This window comes from Musa acuminata, chromosome BXJ1-5 (assembly GCF_036884655.1).
Source record: "Musa acuminata AAA Group cultivar baxijiao chromosome BXJ1-5, Cavendish_Baxijiao_AAA, whole genome shotgun sequence".
In the NCBI taxonomy this organism is placed as follows: domain Eukaryota; kingdom Viridiplantae; phylum Streptophyta; class Magnoliopsida; order Zingiberales; family Musaceae; genus Musa; species Musa acuminata.
In genome coordinates, this window is record NC_088331.1 from 43,915,001 (window position 1) to 43,936,748 (window position 21,748).

The following is a 21,748-nucleotide window of genomic DNA, read 5'->3' on the forward strand; positions in this document are numbered from 1 at the left end:
TTGCAGACATTGTTGCATTTGTGATTAAACTTAGGGAGTTGATATAGTATGTGTAATATAGACTCTCTCTACTGACTGTTAATTTTAGTTGAGACCAAGAAAAATGGGATGAGGTATGGTTGCTGACATTGTTGCATTTGTGATTAAACTTAGGGAGTTGATATAGTATGTGTAATATAGACTCTCTCTACTGACTGTTAATTTTAGTTGAGACCAAGAAAAATGGGATGAGGTATGGTTGCTAACATTGTTGCTTTTGTGATTAAACTTAGGGAGTTGATATAGTATGTGTAATATAGACTCTCTCTACTGACTGTTAATTTTAGTTGAGGCCAATAAAAATGGGATGAGGTATGGTTGCAGACATTGTTGCATTTGTGATTAAACTTAGGGAGTTGATATAGTATGTGTAATATAGACTCTCTCTGCTGACTGTTAATTTTAGTTGAGGCCAATAAAAATGGGATGAGGTATGGTTGCAGACATTGTTGCTTTTGTGATTAAACTTAGAGAGTTGATATAGTATGTGTAATATAGACTCTCTCTGCTGACTGTTAATTTTAGTTGAGGCCAATAAAAATGGGATGAGGTATGGTTGCAGACATTGTTGCATTTGTGATTAAACTTAGGGAGTTGATATAGTATGTGTAATATAGACTCTCTCTACTGACTGTTAATTTTAGTTGAGACCAAGAAAAATGGGATGAGGTATGGTTTCAGACATTGTTGAGTATATTAATTCAAAATAATCTCAAAATCTAGAATAGGTGAGGATGTGAATGTGAGATAATCTTAGAGCATAAATTCAAGATATGCAAAAGTTAAAAGAATTATTATTTTAAAAGAATCTTAAAATCGAGAATGAGTAAGGATATAAATATGTGATAGTATGCTCATAACAGTCAAAATAATCTCAAAATCGAGAATGGGTGAGGATGTGAATGTGAGATAGTTTTAGAGTATACATCCAAGACATGAAAAAGTCAAAAGAGTCATTAATTCAAAAGAATCTCTAAATCTAAAATGGGTGAGGTTGTGAATGTGAGATAGTCTTATAGTATGAATTTAAAAAAAATACAAAAGTCAAAAGAGTTATTGTTTTAAAATAAAATTAAAATCGAGAATGAGTGAGGATATAAATGTTTCATGGCTTTGGAGTATAAATTCTAAGACATGTAAAAGTTAAATTGTTTATTATTTGAAAATAATCTTAAAATGAAGAATGGGTGAAAATGTGAACGTGAGATATTCTTGGAGAATAAATTCAAGACACGTAAAAGTCAACGGTGCTATTATTTCAAAATAATCTTCAAATAAAAAATGGGTGAAGACATAAATGTAATATATTCTTGCGATATAAATTCAAGATATGCAAAAGTCCGTGAGAGCCACGAGAAAGTTGGTTTTGTTTAGATTATGGTGGGGTTGGTTTTGTGTTTCTTTAGAGGTAAAATTCCAGAATTAGTATTATAATAAATATTAAAACTTAAAAAATACAAAAAAAATATTTTTAAATTTTATGTATTTTTTGTGACGCTCCGTTGTCATTTATAATACCTTTTTTTGTAATATTTTGTTAGCTCACCTGATTTCTTTAAAAAAAAAAAAAAAGAGGGTGGGGTGGTTTAGCAATAGAGCAGCATTTACTGTACTCATCCAACTTGCAGGATAGAATAGTCCATACAATAGGTGACTTTCCCTTAAAAAAAACAAAAAATCTCTCAATCTTTTTTTTTAATTTTTTTTTCAAAAACACTTAAGTTTGAACTTTTCATTTGATGCTCTTTTATATTTTTATTATTCATTAATGTCGCTCGTCGTCGTCGTCATCACCATCACCACCATCTCTGTAAAATACTGTTACTGATTCGTCCTATCGTAATCGCCTCCACTTTTGTATAACTACTGATTCGTCTTATCGTAATCGCCTCCTTCCCCTATGTAAAACCCCATCGTTTTCGCCCGTTGTGGCCATTTCGATCATGTCAATGTTGCTTCGGCCACATATCAACAACGGGAAGAGATATTTAAGATAATTAAAAATACAAAAAATTAACTTAAAACTCTGTTACTTTTCAAAAAAATAAAAAAAATAAAAATTTCCAATATATGAACGAAGAAATGCATGGAAAACGAACTAAAAAAGCTAGCATCCAGTGGCACTCGATTGCACAAAAGAAAAGAAAGCTGAACTGAATACCTCGAAAGCAAACCAGTTCTAATTTGATTCCCCAGCTACACTTCTGCTTAGTTAAAAGCAAAATTTATGATCCACTATGAGTAAAATATTCGTTATCTCATCATTATTACAAAAGCAAATTTCAATGTGCTGTTCTGAACAAAACAACAAAAACTTAGAAAAACAATGACTTTGATCGTTCCTCCAAATATCCGGATGCATGTCATGCCACGGAGCAGTTTAGAATTACCATCCTGCTGCCTTCCAAATGAATAAATATCTCATCCATTCCAACGAGCAGGAAAGGACTAGTACTAGAATGTAGGGTTCTCCATTTGGAACTTGAAAGGTCTAGTTCTTATACTTGGCTTTACTGTTAGGGGGGACGTCCCTGAGGCCAAGCTTTGACAGCACAAGGCAATAAGAATCCCAGTCTGTCCTCCTGAGATACTTGAGAAGTTTCTTTCTTCTCTGGATCATCTGCTGTAGTCCCTTTCTGGAGTGCTTGTCCTGCATCGCAAGCAAACGTGAACACGTATAAACAAATAAAGCATACAAACATTAAAAAAACATGGGATATTAATATGAAAGAATGAGAGTTGAAGACAACTCCAGATTGCTAATTGTTACCTTCTTAGGTAAGACTGTGTTGAGGTGCTTAATCTTGGTGGTAAGTTGTGCCACTGCAAAAACAAAGACAAAGCACTTCAGCACTATACCACTATATTACAGAGGCATAGCCAGCAACTCCACAAACACAGAAAGTTCATACTTGGACTTCTACCCAAAAAGATGAGTAAAATAGACCCAAAAAAAAAGTCAGCAAAGGGATATAAGCATCAAACCCTAGACCCTCCTATGAATCTGGAAATTTGAGTCCACTTATAAGGAGTTGACAAATGACTGAATTACCAGGAAAGATCAGCGATGTTGTCATACACACTGACCTTATCAAGCAATACTGGTTCACACCAAGTTAAATGTATTAAGATTGCCCACACTCTTCTCTTAAGAAAGAATTTACTGGGTACGATCAAACCAATTCTCTAGATTTTTGACAAACTGAAATGCAATATATTCTCTTCCAAAAATAATAATAAAATACTACAACTGTTACACTGTTGAGCACTGCCTATGTCTAATAATTAAAATGTTTTTGAATGTAGGTACAGGTTAAACTTCTCTAATGAGAATTTCAAGTGTTGCTTCAAATTTTTTTCAATTGGAAGATGAATGTTGGCGAAAAAAGTACCTCTTTGTACCAACAATTATGCTACAGGATTACTTAGTCATTTATGATAAGTAGAAACAGGGATTTAACTGACGGATCATTGTGGCTATACAACATAGTCTCAGTGATTAGGTTGGATGATCATAATACAACCTAAAAAGGATCATGTTCAGATTAAGATGTTGTATGCCTGAAACAGTTAGACCCTATTCAACTGCAAAAAATCAAAAAAAAAAAATACACAAAAATATTTTGATCCCCTGTTTCCCAACTCCATTGATAATTAGGATTCCTTCCCTGCACATTCCCTTCTAAAACTGTCATCATGCTACAGATGAGTTGGACTCCCGTGATCTCCACATTACCGACCCACCCATTGTTTCCATCACCTCCAGCCATAAGACTGCTTGTGATATCAACACCATAGGAGCATATTGTTGGCTTTGGTGAGTACTATGCCCCTGGTGTGTTTTGCTGCAGTACCATGAACAAATACATTTCTCTTGCACTCGTTGCTGCACAAGGAAATTATTTAACTCACAGTCATTCATGCTCTTCCCTACCACTTCCTATCCCTCTTTCTTGAGTCCCACTTAAAATCTCACTCTCCTGAGCATTACTGACAACCCTTACAATGTCAACTTTTCCTCTTAAAATACCAAATCCCAGCCCATGTTTGACCTGATGTTGGGCTAAGCCTCAATGGCAGTTGTACATTTATCGGATCTGATCTCTTGTCGATTCCATATGGAAGGGAAAAAATATGGATTATATACGCAGCAAGCAAAAGATCAAACTTTGAGATAGCATCTAGATGGTTTCATGGAAGTATTATCAAAATTAGACTTGGTTTTTTCATGTAAACATAACAAAAAAAATAAATATACATAAAAAACATTTGAACAAAAGGAAAAGTAAAATTGAAAAAGATGGTACAATTATAAGCCAATGGTCTCGCTAAGTATTCTTTCTTTATCAAGTCATCTTACTTTTTTGCTCATAAAGAATCCCATGAAGATGATACCACTTTGGAGCAAAGCACTTATGTTAAGCATTATCCTATATGAACTCCTTTATGAGTTCAAAAGGCAAATGATTTGTCAATCATCCACAAATTAGTAGAGACGACTATCATTTATTATCTTTAAAGTAGAACCACAAGATTCTTATGTGACAAGCTGTTCTCTTTCTTTTAGCTATTTTATTTTGTGACAAAACATGTTAATTTTGGACCTTTTTCTCTGACTGCTTTGCATCACTCAATTGTCTTAAAGATGAAAGGTGGAAATTGCTATCCCACAATGCACAAAATTGAACTGATCATACTCCCTTAATGATCCACATGAAGCGTGTAAACATTCTCATGCATATCAATCTATGGTCAATATTTTGTAAAAGGCTTGAGGCATCTTAGTTCACTGTTCCTTACCTTGAACAGGCGCAGAGCCACAATCTGATTCAGACATTTTAAATTCATCTCGAACCCGCTTGAGCTCCAGCTTCATCTTCTCTGCCGATGACATGTGATCTGGATGAAAATACTGCAAGAAACAAAATCTTAAAAGTGTTACACACATAGGCTATGCCAAATCAACAAATGGGGCCAGGAGACTAAGCTAAAATAGTTACTATTCACCCTCTCCAACAAATGTTCCTGTGGGGGTTTTAGCATGAATGTTGGTGTGGCTTGCCCAGTAAGGTTTGCAATAATCGACAACCTCTGAACTGCTCAGATACAAACAGACATAAATTCCTAATTACAAAGATTAAAGGAAGAAAAGAAAGAGCGAACTGATCAAAGGAGGCCATACCGTTGGCTTTCTTATTGGCATCTGCTTCCTTGAGCCTCACCAGGCTTTCTCGGAGATCCCTGAACGAGACCCCGCCCATCCTTGACTCCGTCTCCTTCTCCTCCATTTCTCTTAGCTTTGCAAGCCTCTCGTTCAACTCCGTCAGTGTGAACCAGTCCTTGTTGGCCTTGGAAGCGTCCTCTGGCCTCAGCTTGCGGAGCTTCTCGCCTAACTCGTTGTAGCTATACATCTTCACGAACTCCGTCTTCAGAACCTTTTTCTGCTCCCACTCGCCAGCCTCCTTCTCCCTCATCTCCTTCCCGAATATAGAATCGGGCAAGTTCTCCCCTCCGAGGATGGACGGACCTTTCTCTGTCCCTCCCATTCGACTCCGGAAGCTGTCCTGGAAGGTTTCGAGGCTGAAAGAGCTCCGCGAGGGTCCGTCCCTCCCGCGTAATCCCATATGCTCCCTCGACGAGGACCTGAACTGGCGGAGGCTCTCGCGGATGGAGTCAAAAGATAGTTTCTCGCCCTTCTCGCCCTTCTCAGCAGCCTCTACGCCACCACCGGCCTTGCCAAGTACATTGTGCTTGAAGAGCTCCTGAAAGGATATGGGGGGCGAGGACGCGGGGCGGTCGCCGGACGCAGGAGGGGCGGCTCCGCCAGCTCGAAGGCGGAACCCGGCCAAGTGCTTCCGGATATCCTCGAGGGAGGTAGCGGGGCCGGAGTTAGGAGAGGAGAGGGGCGGCGGCGGAGGGGGGTCAGCCGGGATCCGGCGGGGAGGAGCGGGAGGGGCCTTGAGCCGCTCCTTGATCTCGCTGAAGTAGGAGGAGTAGGAAGGGCGCGACGCGGGCACGGCCGCCGAATTGGGGGTCTCATTCTCCGCATCGGAATCGGACGGCGGCGGGGGGGAGGAGGAGGAAGAAAAGGGACGGAGGGAGCGAAGTGGGACTAGCGTTTTGGGCTTCGGCTTGAGACGGAGAGCCATCGCGATTAGGGTTTTGCCTCTCGAGGAGAGCGTCACCTCACCTCAACCCCCCGACGAACCCGACTCAATAGAATGGCTGATTTGTACTGGGCCATTTCAATTTGGCATCCCATTTGGGCCTGATTTGGGCTCTGTTTCAGGAAAATGCTATTATTATTATTATTATTATTATTATAGCTACTATGACATGATGAACGCTTCCTTTCACTTGGTCAAATTTATGGTGCAAGTGCCGTAATGCAACTCCTTGGAATAGTCAAAGAGGCACCACAAAGTTGACCCTCCGGACTAAAAGTCAACGATTGAGGTTGTCAAAGGTCTTCTTTCTAGCTTTGCATTGCACAAAGGTTTTGAAGTCATGAACTTAAGATAAAGAAATCATTTTATAAATATGCATTAAATATAACAGGAAAATCATAAACAACAGGCGTCTGTTTGCTAAGCCAACTCAAGCATTTTGAGATGACTACTGCAGAAGGTCAAACTTCCAAGTTGAACAAGAGTTCATAGCGGCTGGTAATGCTGAAGACTGTCCAAGTCAACCATCACGTATGCTTCACGGCCACCTCTGGTTCTCTTACATAAAGAGCCTCAACGTGATGCTCCCACCATCACCTACGCGTCTCAAGACTCTGGGGAGGAGAGGGAGATGGCAGCAGGAGTTGAGAGATGGATTAGATGTGTTCTTGATGGCTGCATCTCCGCCTTCGATTCGGAGATCCGGAGGAGGCCGTATCATCGTAACTGCAGCTGCGCCTTGCACAAATCCCGGTGCAGTTCAAGACATGATCCATGCCTTGCAAAGATATCATACCCCATCTCTCTCTCCTCAGAGAGACTGCGTATAACCATGCCATCTTCTTCTTCTTCTTCTTCTTCTTCTTCTTCTTGTTTCGCGAAGGCAGCCTCTGATCATGCAAGAGGCAAGATTGAAGAGGAGCCTTGGCATCTTCTGCAAGCTTTGGAGCATTTCAGATGTGTAGGCTGCTAATCTCTCATTGCTTTCGGCTTTGCTCATGTAACTGTTGCCTACAGTAAGAATAATGTCTCAGATTACAGTTGCTTTGTAGCTGTGTCAACAAGAAGACTATGGCTCAATAATACATGTATAACCTTCATTTATGCGAATACTTTATATCGAAAAATGCAAATAATTAATTTTTTCTGAACAATAATTCGTGGGAATGCATTAATAATGTAATTTGGTGATGCAAAGAAGGTAATTAGGATTATGAAAATATTTTTATTACTTTATGTTTTGGGAAGAGTATCAATTCGGATCCGTGGCGCAATGGTAGCGCGTCTGACTCCAGATCAGAAGGTTGCGTGTTCGATTCACGTCGGGTTCAAATCCCATGACCTTTTATTGTTTTTATTTTAATGGTAAAACCTTCTTACATTTTTTTTTAACCGTCCGATCTCATATCGATCGATCCGGTCTCTCCGTTCGTTGAAGCGCGCATTGGAGGAGAAAGCTGGGGCCCACCTGGGTTGCACATGAGGACGCGGGATCGACCAAGTTCAATCTCTTCGCGTACGATTCCGTCGTCCCAACTGTGTAGTGATTGTAGATGTTGGGTGGGTCCTATTGCTCACGTCGAATCACATAGAAAGTGGGTAATAAACGGGTAACCAAAGTTCGCTACCTCAGCAAAAGAAGCCCATCCAAACCAAATCATACGTCCTCAACCCCTCGGTACGCCCCCGATCTCCTCCTCGACCCCTCGCGATGCCCCTAATCCGTCCGGCCTCGCTCTGCCCCCTCCAATTCCCGAATCCTTCGCCTCTCCACTTCTCCCGCCCCAACCCCTGGTTCGCAGTTGTCAAAGCGGCGGGATCCGTCTCCGCCCGCCCAAGCAGGAGGGCCGCCCCCAAAAGCAGAGACGCCTCCGAGGCGGCGGGCTCCGTTTCCACCCGCCCGAGGAGGAGGTCCGCCCCCAAAAGCAGAGACGCTTCCGAGGCGGCGGAGCTCGTGCGGATGGTGCTACGGAAATCCAGCGATGGGAAGGAGCCTCTGGTCGTCACGCTCAGCAAGTTCGTCAGGGTTGTCCGAACGGAGCACTGCTTCCTGCTCTTCGAGGAACTCGGGAAGCGAGACAACTGGCTCCAGTGCTTAGAGGTGGGTTTTTGCTTGTCTCTCGGATCTTTTGGGTTATGGTTAACTGGCCTATGAAGACGGAAATGTGATTAGCTTTTGACGAAAGATTCGAATTTGGTGCTTCTGGACCTCATGCATTACGATCCAATTGAGTCTTTTCGCCATAGTTGTGTTATGTTGATAAAAGATTGGACTTTGATACTCCTAGGAGATGCATGACACCTACGTTTCTGCTTTCCTTCTTTCTCGCTCTTTTGTTGTGAGATTGAGTTGTTTGGTGAAGTATTTGCCCGCTTTTGGTGAAGTACTCCCATAGGCATACTTTGCATTCTAAATGGTTAGGCTATGTTTGTATGACTCTGCATCATAATGCATGCATATATGACTTTTTTCACTTGCAACATGTTTCCACTGATTATATTGGAAAAGTGACATGCTCCAAATTATTCTCAATATGAAGATATAGAACATGACTGTGGTATATTTCTCAAACTTTGATCTGAATTTTTTTTTTCCCAAAAGAAAAGGACTATATTAAGCGAGATAACGAGTACACCCTGTGCCCTGGAGATCGGCACACAAAAAATGGGAGAAGGCCAATGACCAGTCTCCTCTCCAAACAAAAAGATTATTTCTTGTGCTCGCATGATTTGCAAACTAGTTAGCACTTTGATCTGATTAGAACCAGTGGAGTTTTGCTGAATTTGCAATTTACATGTCTGAAGAAGATCTGTTAAATTCTGTTAGAATGTCAATTGGTAACTGTTTTGCTTTTTTCTTTAGAATATACTGGAAATGTCCACGAAAGTGTATTTAGATTATTTCTTCTTTTAGAATAAATGGTAAAACTAAGATATTTATTTTAACAAAATATATCATTTTTATGTTGGAGTTCCCTGCTTGTACTTTAGTTGCAGTCCAAGATACTGATTGTTAAGCAGTATTCATTATATCCTTATCCTATTAAGTTATTTACCTGGGTCTAATGAAATAAGCATGTGGGATTACTCGCATGTTGTATGGTTATCTATAAACACCTGCTGTTTAAACAGTCAAAATCTTTTATGCCTTATATTATGTTGTTCAGGTATTCAGATGGATGCAAAAGCAACGGTGGTATATTGCTGATAACGGCATCTATTCAAAATTAATATCTGTGATGGGTAAAAAAGGCCAGACAAGGATGGCCATGTGGCTCTTTTCTGAGATGCGAAATAGTGGGTGCAGGCCGGACACTTCTGTGTACAATGCATTGATTACGGCACATCTTCATTCACGAGATAAGTCTAAGGCCTTAGCGAAAGCCATTGGGTACTTTGAGAAAATGAAAGGAATTGAGAGATGTCGACCCAACATTGTGACATACAACATTCTTCTAAGAGCATTTGCTCAGGCTGGGGATGTAAAACAGGTGGAGGCATTGTTCAAAGATCTTGATGAAAGCATCATCTCTCCTGATGTCTATACTTACAATGGTGTCATGGATGCATATGGAAAGAATGGGATGCTCAAAGAAATGGAGGCTGTACTTCTGCGCATGAAAAGCAACCAGTGCAAGCCAGATTCTATTACATTCAATCTTCTCATCGATGCATATGGACGGCGACAAACATTTGATAAAATGGAGCAAGTGTTTAAAAGCTTGTTGCGCTCAAAGGAGAAACCAACTCTTCCTACATTCAATTCAATGATAACAAACTATGGAAAGGCTAGGCTTAAAGAGAAAGCAGAATATGTTTTGAAGAAGATGGTTGATTTAGGTTTCAAACCGAGTTATATCACGTATGAGTGCCTTATGACAACGTATGGATACTGTGATTGTGTTTCAAAAGCTAGAGAGATTTTTGATGAGATGATAAGCACACAAAAGGAGATACAAATTTCGACTTTGAATGCTATGCTTGAAGCATACTGCATGAATGGTTTGCCCTATGAAGCAGATCAGCTTTTGGATTATTCAATTAAAAGGAATTTGGTGCCAAATGCTTCAACCTACAAATTACTTTACAAGGCCTATGCTAAAGCTAACATGAAGGAGCTTATTAATAATCTGCTAAAGCATATGGATGAACAGGGTATTGTTCCAAATAAAAGGTTCTTTTTGGAGGCTTTAGAAACATTTGGTTCTACTGAAGTGAGAACCAAATCTAGTAGCACCCGAGATACTACAAGAACTCCACAAATTAAAGCGTAGTTGAAGCCTTTAGTCATTGAGATTTGGCTTATGTGGTCCTTGTCGATGTTTCTTGCAAGCTTAAGTTAAATCACTGGTTGCAAGAGAATCAGATTATCTGGTCTCACTTGGTTGGCAGTTGTTTATGTGGAAATCTTCTTTCGAAGCATCCTGATTCTTCTTCTTAGAATTTAGTGGTATGTATATCTGATGATTTCATATTTACGATTTTGTTTCATTTCACTACTTGGCTATGATTTGATTTCAGCTTGCATCTACTTTTTTCCAGATATCCCTTAATAATGTTCAATCTGAATTGTACACTAGGAGCTTCTGTAAATTTTTATTCACCAAATTCATGACTGACCTACTTTTGAAGACCTCCAACCACTTGCACTCAGAGACAACTGTCAACTCTTGAGGATTAATACTTCTTTAACCGTCTTTGATGTACTTTGCAGATTGAAACTTGTACTTTAAGCATCAGGGTGATCAATGTGGCTTCTGGAGCTATCTGGTCAAGATCAGGAACTTTCTTCAGCTGCTAACTGTAGCTGGGTGTCCAAATAGAAGTGCTACAAACTCTTCCATGCTGCAAATGTGTGCAAGGAAGGTTTTGTCTCAGGGAACAAAGTCCACTCCAGCAGAGGAATTCTCAAAAGAGTACAGTTGTTGTGACACTTGGGAAGAACTCTTCAGCCTGGCTTTCTTGTAGCCAAAAATCTACTGCTTTTTGCTATTTTGTGTATTACCCAAATGTTGAGTGGACTAAGTTCATAACTGTTCTCTTTCTCCTATGTTATGCTACACCAGCAACTCCTTTTTTCAGTCTCCAACATTTCAAGTGCAGTTAAAAAGATCAGGAGTTGAGTCTTATTGTAAGTATTAAACTCTTTTTATTAGCTATTATGCACATTTAAACATTTGCATTCTCCATGGAATCCACACAGACCTGGAAACCATGTTTGTCTTGATATTGTTAGAGATTTTTGGAAAGCACAAAATTTTATGAAAACTATTTTTTGATAGGTATAATAACCATCCTAGTGCAAAAGATATGTTGCTTGGAATATACTATTTGAAAGCACCATTTGATGCAATTCTTGGGCCCTACAAATAGTCTTTAATCCTTTCTCTTTTTTTTTCTTCATTATTTTTGATAAATTATTGTGTGTTTGATAATCTTAATCAAGTCTTTTGAAGAAATATTATCTGGTGTTTCTTGATGTGAAAATGTTCACCCTTTAAGAACCCAGATGGAACCCAGTGCACAGAGCAAGAAGAGAACAACTCACTGACGCAGCCACTAAACCTAATTGAAGCTGATGGCAATTATCTGTTTAGTGTTAGCTTGAATGATAGATGAAAATGGATGATGGCCTCCATGAACAGAGCTCTTCTTTTCATGCAACTCCAGGCCAGTAATCACGGTCAACGGGCAAGTGTCAAACGCATGAGACCGAACCTCCACCATTGTTCTGTTCTAAGCGCTCATCATTTGGATCGGAGACACCTCCACAGTGAATCCCGTGCAGATTGCAAGAACAGGAGGAGCCATTCGAGATGGCAGAGTATGCTTACAATGGAGCAGTTCTTTCTTGGACAAATGGATTATTGTTGTCTCAAGAACATTATACATGTCTTTCTCAGAGAAAGAAAAACCTGATGCAGGTGTTGGTAAGATTTAGACTCGGATGAAAGTTTGAGAATGGGTCTTCTTGCTGTTTGAATGATCTCAAGGATGTAATCTTTTTATGGGATTTCATTAATACAAGAGGGATTTAATATCCCTAATCCTTAATCTTATTTGCTAATGATTTCTGTAAATCTCATAATGAGATTGATTATTCTTAACTATTTAAATTGTTTTTTAAATATATAAATATGGGTTTAGATGTAAATTTCAATCATATAAAAATTACATATAAATTTTTCATAGTCTTATTTTATACACAAAATTCTCAAAGATTCTCTCACTAAATATGCAGGTATATTAGAATATGATTGTTGCCTTAAGCATCAGTTTGGGTGTTATCTAATTTATCATATTCAGTTAATTAACCAACACAAATTCTTATTTATATATGGACATAACTGACCAATTATGTGTTATTTTTCTTAAATCATAATTTCTAAACACACTAATTAAGTAGCTCATCCATTTTGACCACAACTCAAACTAAAATTAATCTAAATATCAAGGTCTGTCGTACCGTATTGTATCGACGTTTCGACCCGGGCTCGGTATCGATACGGTACGATATACTGCTCGATACACCTTGGTGTACCGAGCACTGTAGTACTGCTACAGTGCACTGCTACAGTCTCGGTATAGGGCGATCCGCGTACCGTTGACCTGTCGGACCGGTACGTACCGTCCGTATCGAACGGTACGACAGACCTTGCTAAATATTGATATGAGAAGTGGTTAAATCTTTCTTTTTTCCTTCCATTTTGGCTCATATTTATGGATAAGATGTTGTCTACAAGTAAAACTTCAGAAAATATTGTATTTGATAAGAATCTAAGTTTTGATTTTTCTTTTTTCTGTTTATATGTAATTTAAATATGTTTTTTTATTAATGAGATGCAAAAAATTATTTGCATTGAAAATAAAAAAGAAGATACACATAAATATGAATTTTATACATTTTTAATTCATGAATATTTTATTAAACTTAATCCTTGTTCTTTGGTAGGAGAAATTTCTGATAATAATATTTTTGAAATTAATTGATGAGATTGCAAAAAACCATCCAAAGCATATTAAAATTTCATCTCAATTTAAAAAGTATAATATTATTTTTTATCCAACTCCTCAATCAAACTGAGTTTAACTTAAAATTTTCAACTCAAAAATAGTTGATAAGGATCAATAATAATAATAATAATAGCATATATGTAAATAATTAGATTTTGATGTGTATATATAAGCATATTTTCCTATAAGATATTATGAAACTATGTGGGGACCTAATCGAAAAAGTTTCACAGTCCAACGTCTAGTTTTTGCGGGGCTTCATTGAAATTTAGAACCTTAAAGGGTTTTCCTACAAAATCCCAAAAGAAATCACACCTGCAACTCGCAGCAGCAGCAGCTGCTTCAGGTCACCTGCTCCCCTTTCCATCTCCCAAACTCCCGACTCCCAACTCCCAGAGGCCAAAGCTGGCCGCAGTCCCCTCGATCGAAAACCCTAGATCTCTTCTCCCCCCTGCATTCTCACTCTGCCCCAACCCCTCGAGATCGCGTCTTCTTCGCCTCAGATCTGCTCCATGTTCGCTCCCGCCGCCGGCCGCCGTTCTCCCGGTCCCCGGAAACCCTAGATTTGGCCCCATTCTGTCTCCTAACTTCAGATCTACGTGGCATCCATGGAGAAAACGTCGTTCTTGATCTCTTTGGCCGTCGCAAGCTGCTTGGCGTGGGGCGCCCGCTCCTTCGGGCTCTCCTCGGAGCTCGTCCACAGGTTCTCGGATGAGGCACGGACGGTAGCGGCGTCCCGAGGCGGCTGCGGCCGGTTTCCGGTCCGCCGGAGCGAGGAGTACTACCGGATGCTGGCTAGGAGCGATATCCGGCGGCTCGGGGCTCGGTACCAGATGTTGTTCCCCTCCGAGGGCAGCGAGGCGGTGTCGCTTGGCAATGACTTCGGATGGTGAGTTAACTCGTTGATTTTAGGATCTTTCTCGCTCCTCCCTCTCGAGCATTTTGGTTTCTTCGATTTGTAAAAGAGGACAGAAAAGGAAAGAAAGGACATCCTCTGAGTGTTCTTCGTACTTGCACCTGATTAGGAGGATTCACCAAGCATTGTCAGCTTCTCTTGTATCATGGCATATACCCACAACCATGTTGTCACCCCTTAAACGGGCCCGTTCTTGCCAGTATCCTTATAAATACCAATGGATGATTCGAAAATATGAGTTCCAGCTGCATAACAACATAGATATAGATTGTAGCCTTCATGTTTCTAATTAAATTCTTGTGTTTCCTATGTTTAGATTCACAATGGTTCTTCTTTGTTGAGCATCATTTATGGCGACATCATTTAGTGAAGTACTTCATTTCGTGCATTTTATTATCACAACTAATCAGCATTTGTTGATGATCGTTTTTCTGTGAAATTTAATGTTTTGTCACTATTAACTGAAGTCATATTGCTCTAAAATAACACTTGCATTGAATTAACACCAGGAATAATTGATATTTCTTTTGGATGACAGGCTACATTACACATGGATCAATATTGGGACTCCTAATGTTTCCTTCCTTGTAGCATTGGATGCTGGAAGTGACTTGCTTTGGATCCCATGCGATTGCATACAATGTGCTCCTTTGTCTGGTTATCATGGCAGTTTGGTATGCAAAATATCTGCTTTGACTTTAGGTTGTCAATTGTCATGAAAGACTTGCCATAATCTTGGGTTTCTTTATATGCATCATCAAATTTGCCTTTTGATCTATGAACATGATTCTTATCTTCTTTCTATTTCTTTGCTTACTTTGATCCATCTCCACCTGATTTCTTGTTCAATTTGTCTAAGATATTGTGCTTTAACACATGATCCTTATTTCATTTTATTATCTAAAGCACCAATCAAGGCATGCTTTCATCAATACTTTCATGTGTGATGGCCTATTTTCCTTCCTGGGATGATAATTAGGCCATATAAATGAGGAATAGTTCATATAAAAGAAATGGAGCATATCAAGAATGATGGAGAGCCAGGAAGCAACCATCAGTTCATTCTGATCAATTAGAATTTGACAACCATATGCATTTTTCTTTTATTGTTTAAGCATATGCATCAGGAATTAACATAAGAGTTGCTCTAGGGTTTAACTGTGCAAAAGAAATGCACCCATTTGTAGCAGATTTAAAAATCATTGCAAATCTATGTAATTCAACCTTAGCAAATGTTGGGGGGAAATGCCATTGACGGATGAATCAACCTGGCTTGGTCTTGACCCGAAGGCATAGAGACGTCCAAGGAACCCTCGTGGCTGTCTTGGCGTGGCTGAGGTGGTCTTCATGTAATCCTGACCTTTTGAAGCGCAATCCTAAGGTCGGGCCGAGGTGGCATCTGTCTTCTCGGTGGGTTCCTACACAAAAGGTTAGCATCGGGAGGAGTTTCCTAACTTGACCCTCCGACGCTCAAGTTAGTTCAGGAGGTTGTGTGGAGTGCGAGAGGTTTTTGGAAAAAGAGGTCTGACCCTTGGGTCGACGCCAGGAGTCGGCTTTTATACCTAACCGATTGAGAGGATCCTTCGTAACGATCTCAATGTCCCCTCCTTGGCGTTTTGTCCATGGGGGCGACAGGCTCGAATGACCTCTAGAGGACTGTTGTCCACGGAGACCGACAGAGGGGGGGGATAGGCTCGAACAACCTCAGTCCATGAGGGCCGACAGGGTCATTTTGAATGACCTCCCATGGATTGTTGTCCACGGGGGCCGACAGATTGTAACCAACCCCCATGTCACTACCCAGTGGAGGATGATTGAGCCTTTTTTTTTTTTCCATGTCAGCACTCTGGGGTGACTAGTTGGCAGATGAGGATTGGCTGTTAAAATAATCCCTATTCGCAAATATAATAGGAAGAAATCCACTTAACAACAAAAGGGAGCTAGGATTGCTATCTGAAACCCATGGAATTATTGGATATGACTTCACAAATTTAAGTAGCTCAATGTGCAGTTTGTTTCCCTTTCTTGTCTGTCTTCTTCGTGACCCATTTCTCCAAGATTAAGGCAATAGTCATCTGGGATGATGTACTTTTCCACTTCAGAAAATATAAGAAAAAGGAGTCATTCTTTCAATTATTTACTTCTGTAACAAACAAATTAAAGTGACTCTTCATCGGTGAAGCATTTTCTTCAAGAGATGCACATTTCAAATCTCTCTTTAGCTTTATTGCTTTATTCAATTAGAGGGTCTTGATTTTATGGGTCCTGATTTTGTGAAGGCCTATTAATTGCCGCTAAGACTGTTAGTTCACTTGTGTGATTCTCTAGTTGGCAAGCATATTGTTGGTTTAGATGTGACCTTCAGTTGAAAATAGTGACATAAAAAATGTCCACAGTAATTTTTCTGTTGTAGACAAAAAGCAAAGGGATATTCTGCTTACATTTGGCAGCAGGTTTAGCACTTATTTCCAATGATTGATTGGCAGGTGCTCCCTGGTATATGGAGCATCTATTATGCAGGATAAAGATCTTGGCTTGTATAATCCAGCTGAGTCAAGAACCAGCAGATATCTCTCCTGCAGTCATGAGCTATGTAGTTTGCGTTCAAGTTGTGGCAACTTAAAGCAGCATTGCCCTTACAATATCAAATACTACTCAGAAAATACATCCAGTTCGGGCTTGTTGGTTGAGGATATATTGCACTTGGCATCCACTGAGGATCGTGCATCTGTTCAGGCTTCAGTCATCATTGGGTGGGTTTGATTTTTTAGGATTCATATAATTACTAGTTGAGTGGCTAATTATGTTTTATATAAACTCTTTCGTTTACAAGATTTTTATGCTTAAGATTTTTTGTGCTTTTGACTCAGTTGTGGTAGGAAACAGAGTGGTGGTTATCTGGATGGAATTGCTCCTGATGGCCTTCTTGGTTTGGGATTTGGAGACATTTCAGTTCCAAGCTTCCTTGCAAGAAATGGATTGATACAAAATTCTTTCTCATTGTGCTTTCGAGATGATAATTCTGGGAGACTTTTATTTGGAGATGAAGGTCTATCCAGCCAGCAGTCTACACCATTTGTTCCTTTGGATGGAAAATAGTAAGTTCTTTTGTTGAATGATACATTAACTCAAATTATTGAGTTTCTAGGGCATGATCCATCATCTGTTATTAGGCTAAAAGTTTGTTGCTTGCAAATGTCTAGCTTCTTTCTTTATTTTGCTGTACACTATCATTTGGACATATCTTTTTCAGACTAGCACCAACACCAAAAAGAAAAACTGTCTACACTTTCCAAGAGAGAACTAATTTTAGATGTTGATCAGGGAGTTAATTATGGGCTTTGTTTGCTCCAGATCATTCACCCCCAGTCATTAAATCATATGTCCAAAATTGTTGAAAGGAAGCATTGAAAAATTTATAAAATGAACTTGTATGTTCACTAATAGGTAATGTGGAGGAATATAATAAACTTATTAATTTTGATAATTGAAGGTATTCATAAGTTTCATTTTATAATTTTAGATGAACAAATTTAATCTTTTCTCTTACTTTAAAAATTCCTTTTTTTTGTTCTTGCATTAATTATGGTTGTTTTTCTAGTAATGATTTTAGTTTGACCTTTGTTTCAGCATCACTTATATCATTGCGGTGGAGAGTTTGTGTATTGGATCTCAATGTCCTGGGAAAACTAGCTTTCATGCACTAGTTGACAGTGGGTCGTCTTTCACGTTTCTTCCTGATAACGTTTATAAGAGAGTCACTATGGAGGTACTTTGTTGATTTTTTGCCTATGCTATCATATGTTTTGTCTTCACACTAATCTTGTTCTGGTGTGGGTAGTTTGACACACAAGTTAATGTTTCAAGGCTCGCAACTGATAATGAATCTCCATGGGAATACTGTTATGAAGCCAGGTGAATCTCTTTAACAAGGGCATCACTTTGCACATTAGCTGTCTTGATTTTGTTCTTTCTACTCAGTTCTGCTATTTGTGGTAACAGCCCTCTTGGGATGCCTGCTGTGCCAACAGTTAAATTGATATTTGGTGGAAACAAGAGCTTCACAGCTGTGAATCCTATTTTTCTTGTCTACGATAATGAGGTGCCCAATTGTGTCTGAAGTACTATTTGATTGTTCATCATCATAATGTGTTTGAACATCTATATTAAATCCTGGAACAAGTGTTGTTTGCTATTATTTCCTTCTTCCAGTAGAGTTGTTCATCATCATAACGTGTTTGAACATCTATATTCTATCCTGGAGCAAATGTTGTTTTACTATTATTTTCTAGTCCTAGTATAATGTGCCTTGTATTGATGTACAATATTTATGTGCTTTTGTAAGTTGAGTAACAATAATTTGCTTGAATAAGGGGGTGCCTTTCTATGTTTTGAGAACTTTGCAATCTTTAAATTTGTATGATGTAAACTCCCTTCATTCTTGTTTTGCTTTAGTTAGTCACTGTCTGCTTCAATTTAACTGATGTGGCTGAAATCATCTTGTCCGTAAGACAACAAAGTGGAGTAAGGGCCAGCAAGTCTCTTACGAAATTTAGGATATTTACTGCTCATTCTTTGTTGACTTGATACCATAATTTTACTATCAACTAAAAGGTACTTGGAGCAGAAGCTATGCTTGGTGCTATGATTCTTTAATGTCTGGGATTATGTGAACAGAAGGTTTATCCAATAGCATACTTGCAACCTAAAAAGTTGTTGTCCTGTTGTTCTATACTTCTTTGTAATGTATCCTTTGAGTGAAAACTGGCCTAGATCACGTTAGACGAAATGAAATTTCGACAGCTAATCAATTATTTTCTGCAAATGATTTGTAAAGAATACTAGTGATATAAACCATAAATTTTGTTTTTTTGGTTAAATTTATTAAATTTCTGAATGAGAGCATACAACTTTCTTAGATCATCAAAATAGTGGGTATGATCCATTAATGTCACTTGATTGATTACACTTAAAACTTGGTCCATTTTGTTTGAGAAGTGATGCTGCAACAATAATTAGTGATTTTTTTTGTTTCCAATTTTGTAAAATATTACCTTGTAACCAATCTCATTGTCAACTATAAGAACTCTAGGCACATCTGTTAATATATAACATTTATTGCCTCACAACTATTTGTATTGCTATTTGCTGTCGTCAGTGCCCTATGTTAAGTAGTTGGATCTTTGTTGCAAATATAATTTGTAAACTCGAGAATGCATAATGAAATTCCTCTGCGTACGAGCCTTTATTTCAGCTTCAGGATACAGGTTAAAAAAAACCTATGATTAGAGAGGATATGATGATTTTGCTCTTTCTTTCAACAGGGAGAACTTACTGCATTTTGCTTAGCTCTGCAGTCATCTCAAGAAACTCTTGGCACAATAGGGCGTGAGCATTCTTCAACTGGAACACTTGATCCATTTTTCCATTTCATTCTCACTTATTTTCTTCTGTGTTTTCTCAGCTAAGAGAGTTCACTCTGTGGATGCAGAGAATTTTATGACAGGATATCATATGGTCTTTGATAGAGAGAATTTGAAGCTGGGATGGTCCCAATCAGATTGTGAGTCACTCAGTTCCCTTTACTTAAGTTGATAAACCATTTCTCCTTTTTTACCTATACTATGATGGTTGGTTTTTTATCTTCAGGTTAGTACAGATCATTATGGTAATGCTTCAGGAATTTGGTCCATCTTGTATTAACAAATTACGTGCTAAACAAATGCTTTTTAGTGCTACATAAACCTTTGCTTTTTATTTAGCCAATCACGTTGTGAGGATTATTGCTGAGATTATTGTGGTCTTTGGATCCTGTTGAACCTATTGCTTACCACTTGCCTGCAATCTTCATTCAAGACATTGCCGGAAGGGGGTGGGTCTATTTGGTTACAGTTATTTTAGTTCGGATGATTTATGTGCAGCTTTTTTGGACTAAATAAGTAGTTGTCGCCTGCTGTCTAATTTATAAATTAGTCTTGTGATGCCAGATCGGCTTGCTTATGCTAAGTAAGTGCCATAGTGCCAGCTTGAATCATGCAACATGTCAATCCTTTTCAGTTTCTTTGCTCATTCATATTATCTTCTCTACCTTTCCAGAGCAAATGCCCTGAGTCCTAAGAAGAGGACTTGTATGCATTCTTGTTTATGTTACTGTGTTTTCTGGATGATACAGGTCGTGATCTCGACAACACCAGGAGAATGCCTCTGAGTTCGCCACCACATAACAGGCCTGAGAATCCACTGCCAACAAACGAGCAACATAGCTCTCCCAACACCCATGCCGTATCACCTGTGGTCTCCGGACGGGCTCCCCTTGCTAACTCTACATCAGTTTCCAAATTGATTGATGCCTGGTACTGTTTGTTGTTGCTCCTCACTCAACTTGCTGTATTTGCCATTGGGTGACACTCTTTGTTCTAAAAATATAAATAGTAATGTGTAAATCCTGCTTTATGGCTTTTACTTCTTTCCATCTGTTCTTCTGTTGCCATCCGACCAAAGTAGATCAGCAATGAACAGAGTGAGTTTGAATTGATTTGGCGGCGAGGCTGTCAGGTCACACCAACTTTGGTTATACCGACCACTGTATATATCGTGGAGTTCCTCAGTCTTCTACCATGTATGTGAATGCTGCTTGTAGCACTCTTTTAATTTCCATCAGCTTCCAGTTTGCTGATGGCCATCTCCTGTTTCTTTACGCTACGTTCTTAGTGTAGCTATTTGGATATTAGAACTTAATATATATTGAATGCTTTTCTTGTAGCATTTGGCTTTTGCGATTACTCGTGATCGAATCAAAATCAATTTCTAATATTTTTGGTGTCTTAATTTCTATTGTGCATGAACAAGATTGTCACCATCAAACTCTGACCTCATTGTGGCACAGGTGATAAGTCCCCTTTACACTACGGATGGAATGAATGCACTCCATTATCTTCAGCTATACAGATGAAAAATCTTAGATTTGGTGGCTGAAAGTGAAAGATTATCTTGAATTAGAGCAGGACATCTTTAAATTTTGTAGTGGGTCAACGAAGTCATAATATTATGTTTCTAGGAATACTGGTATGGGTGTTCACAAGCCTTCCTGGTACAGGTCAGGTGAACAACACACAATAATATATCGAACAAGAAAGCTCTACTATCCTTCTACCTACAATTCTCTTATTACTTCTCTCACTCGTATGCAAAAATGACGGGATCGAGATGTTGGTCGCGTTTCGACACTTGGAACTATGATCCTGCCGGTGATCGGAGGCCGTTCGTTGACCGCCCTTCGGGGGACTATAAGAGAAGACAGAGACCAATCAAGGTCAACCAGTGCCCACACTGTCCCCACCCTGCCTCCCTCTGATGACCTGCAGGAAGTCCAAGTGAGTTCCAACGCACTAATTCGCATGTCAACCTTCATTCACTTTGCAACCTGCTAAACAATCTCCATGAACACCGCAGGATGCAATCACGTCTGTAATTTATCATCTGAAACAAATGCAGTTTCAATGTCAACCTATTCATGTGGTGAAGTAATCATCTTACCTTCCTCTTTTTACTTCTGCCAGAAGGTGGTACTGAGAGTTTCAATTCACTGTCAAGGCTGTGCAGACAAACTCAG

At 39.2% G+C, this 21,748-nt stretch overlaps 3 protein-coding genes and 1 non-coding gene across 5 annotated transcripts; 3 read left to right on the top strand and 1 right to left on the bottom strand.

Moving 5' to 3' along the window:
• Nucleotides 1–2,193: 2,193 nt before the first annotated feature.
• Nucleotides 2,194–6,251, bottom strand: LOC103985472 (uncharacterized). 2 transcript variants are annotated; one of them, XM_009403175.3, is made up of 5 exons: nt 5,222–6,251; nt 5,047–5,135; nt 4,840–4,951; nt 2,810–2,862; nt 2,194–2,689 (listed from the first exon to the last, which is right to left on the bottom strand). In XM_009403175.3, exons 1-5 carry the CDS (start codon nt 6,186–6,188, stop codon nt 2,531–2,533), a joined length of 1,380 nt encoding a protein of 459 aa, XP_009401450.2. In that variant the 5' UTR covers nt 6,189–6,251; the 3' UTR covers nt 2,194–2,530. The 2 variants fall into 2 exon arrangements, 1 of the variants encoding a protein (XP_009401450.2); XR_671730.3 differs by having other exon boundaries at nt 2,604–2,689; nt 5,040–5,135.
• A 1,214-nt stretch (nt 6,252–7,465) lies between these two features.
• On the top strand, nt 7,466–7,537 carry TRNAW-CCA (transfer RNA tryptophan (anticodon CCA)). Its single transcript has one exon. It is a non-coding gene; the product is annotated as a tRNA-Trp (tRNA).
• A 316-nt stretch (nt 7,538–7,853) lies between these two features.
• LOC135674452 (pentatricopeptide repeat-containing protein PPR5 homolog, chloroplastic-like) lies at nt 7,854–11,382 on the top strand. Its single transcript, XM_065184313.1, has 3 exons — nt 7,854–8,307; nt 9,374–10,656; nt 10,921–11,382. The coding sequence occupies exons 1-2, from the start codon at nt 7,918–7,920 to the stop codon at nt 10,478–10,480; spliced, it is 1,497 nt and encodes a 498-aa protein (XP_065040385.1). The 5' UTR covers nt 7,854–7,917; the 3' UTR covers nt 10,481–10,656; nt 10,921–11,382.
• Nucleotides 11,383–13,551: 2,169 nt separating this feature from the next.
• On the top strand, nt 13,552–20,610 carry LOC103985470 (aspartic proteinase-like protein 1). Its single transcript, XM_009403173.3, has 10 exons — nt 13,552–14,109; nt 14,675–14,810; nt 16,657–16,889; nt 17,007–17,234; nt 17,767–17,905; nt 17,978–18,051; nt 18,139–18,238; nt 19,461–19,524; nt 19,628–19,699; nt 20,309–20,610. Exons 1-10 carry the CDS (start codon nt 13,829–13,831, stop codon nt 20,539–20,541), a joined length of 1,560 nt encoding a protein of 519 aa, XP_009401448.2. The 5' UTR covers nt 13,552–13,828; the 3' UTR covers nt 20,542–20,610.
• The last annotated feature ends 1,138 nt before the right edge of the window (nt 20,611–21,748 follow it).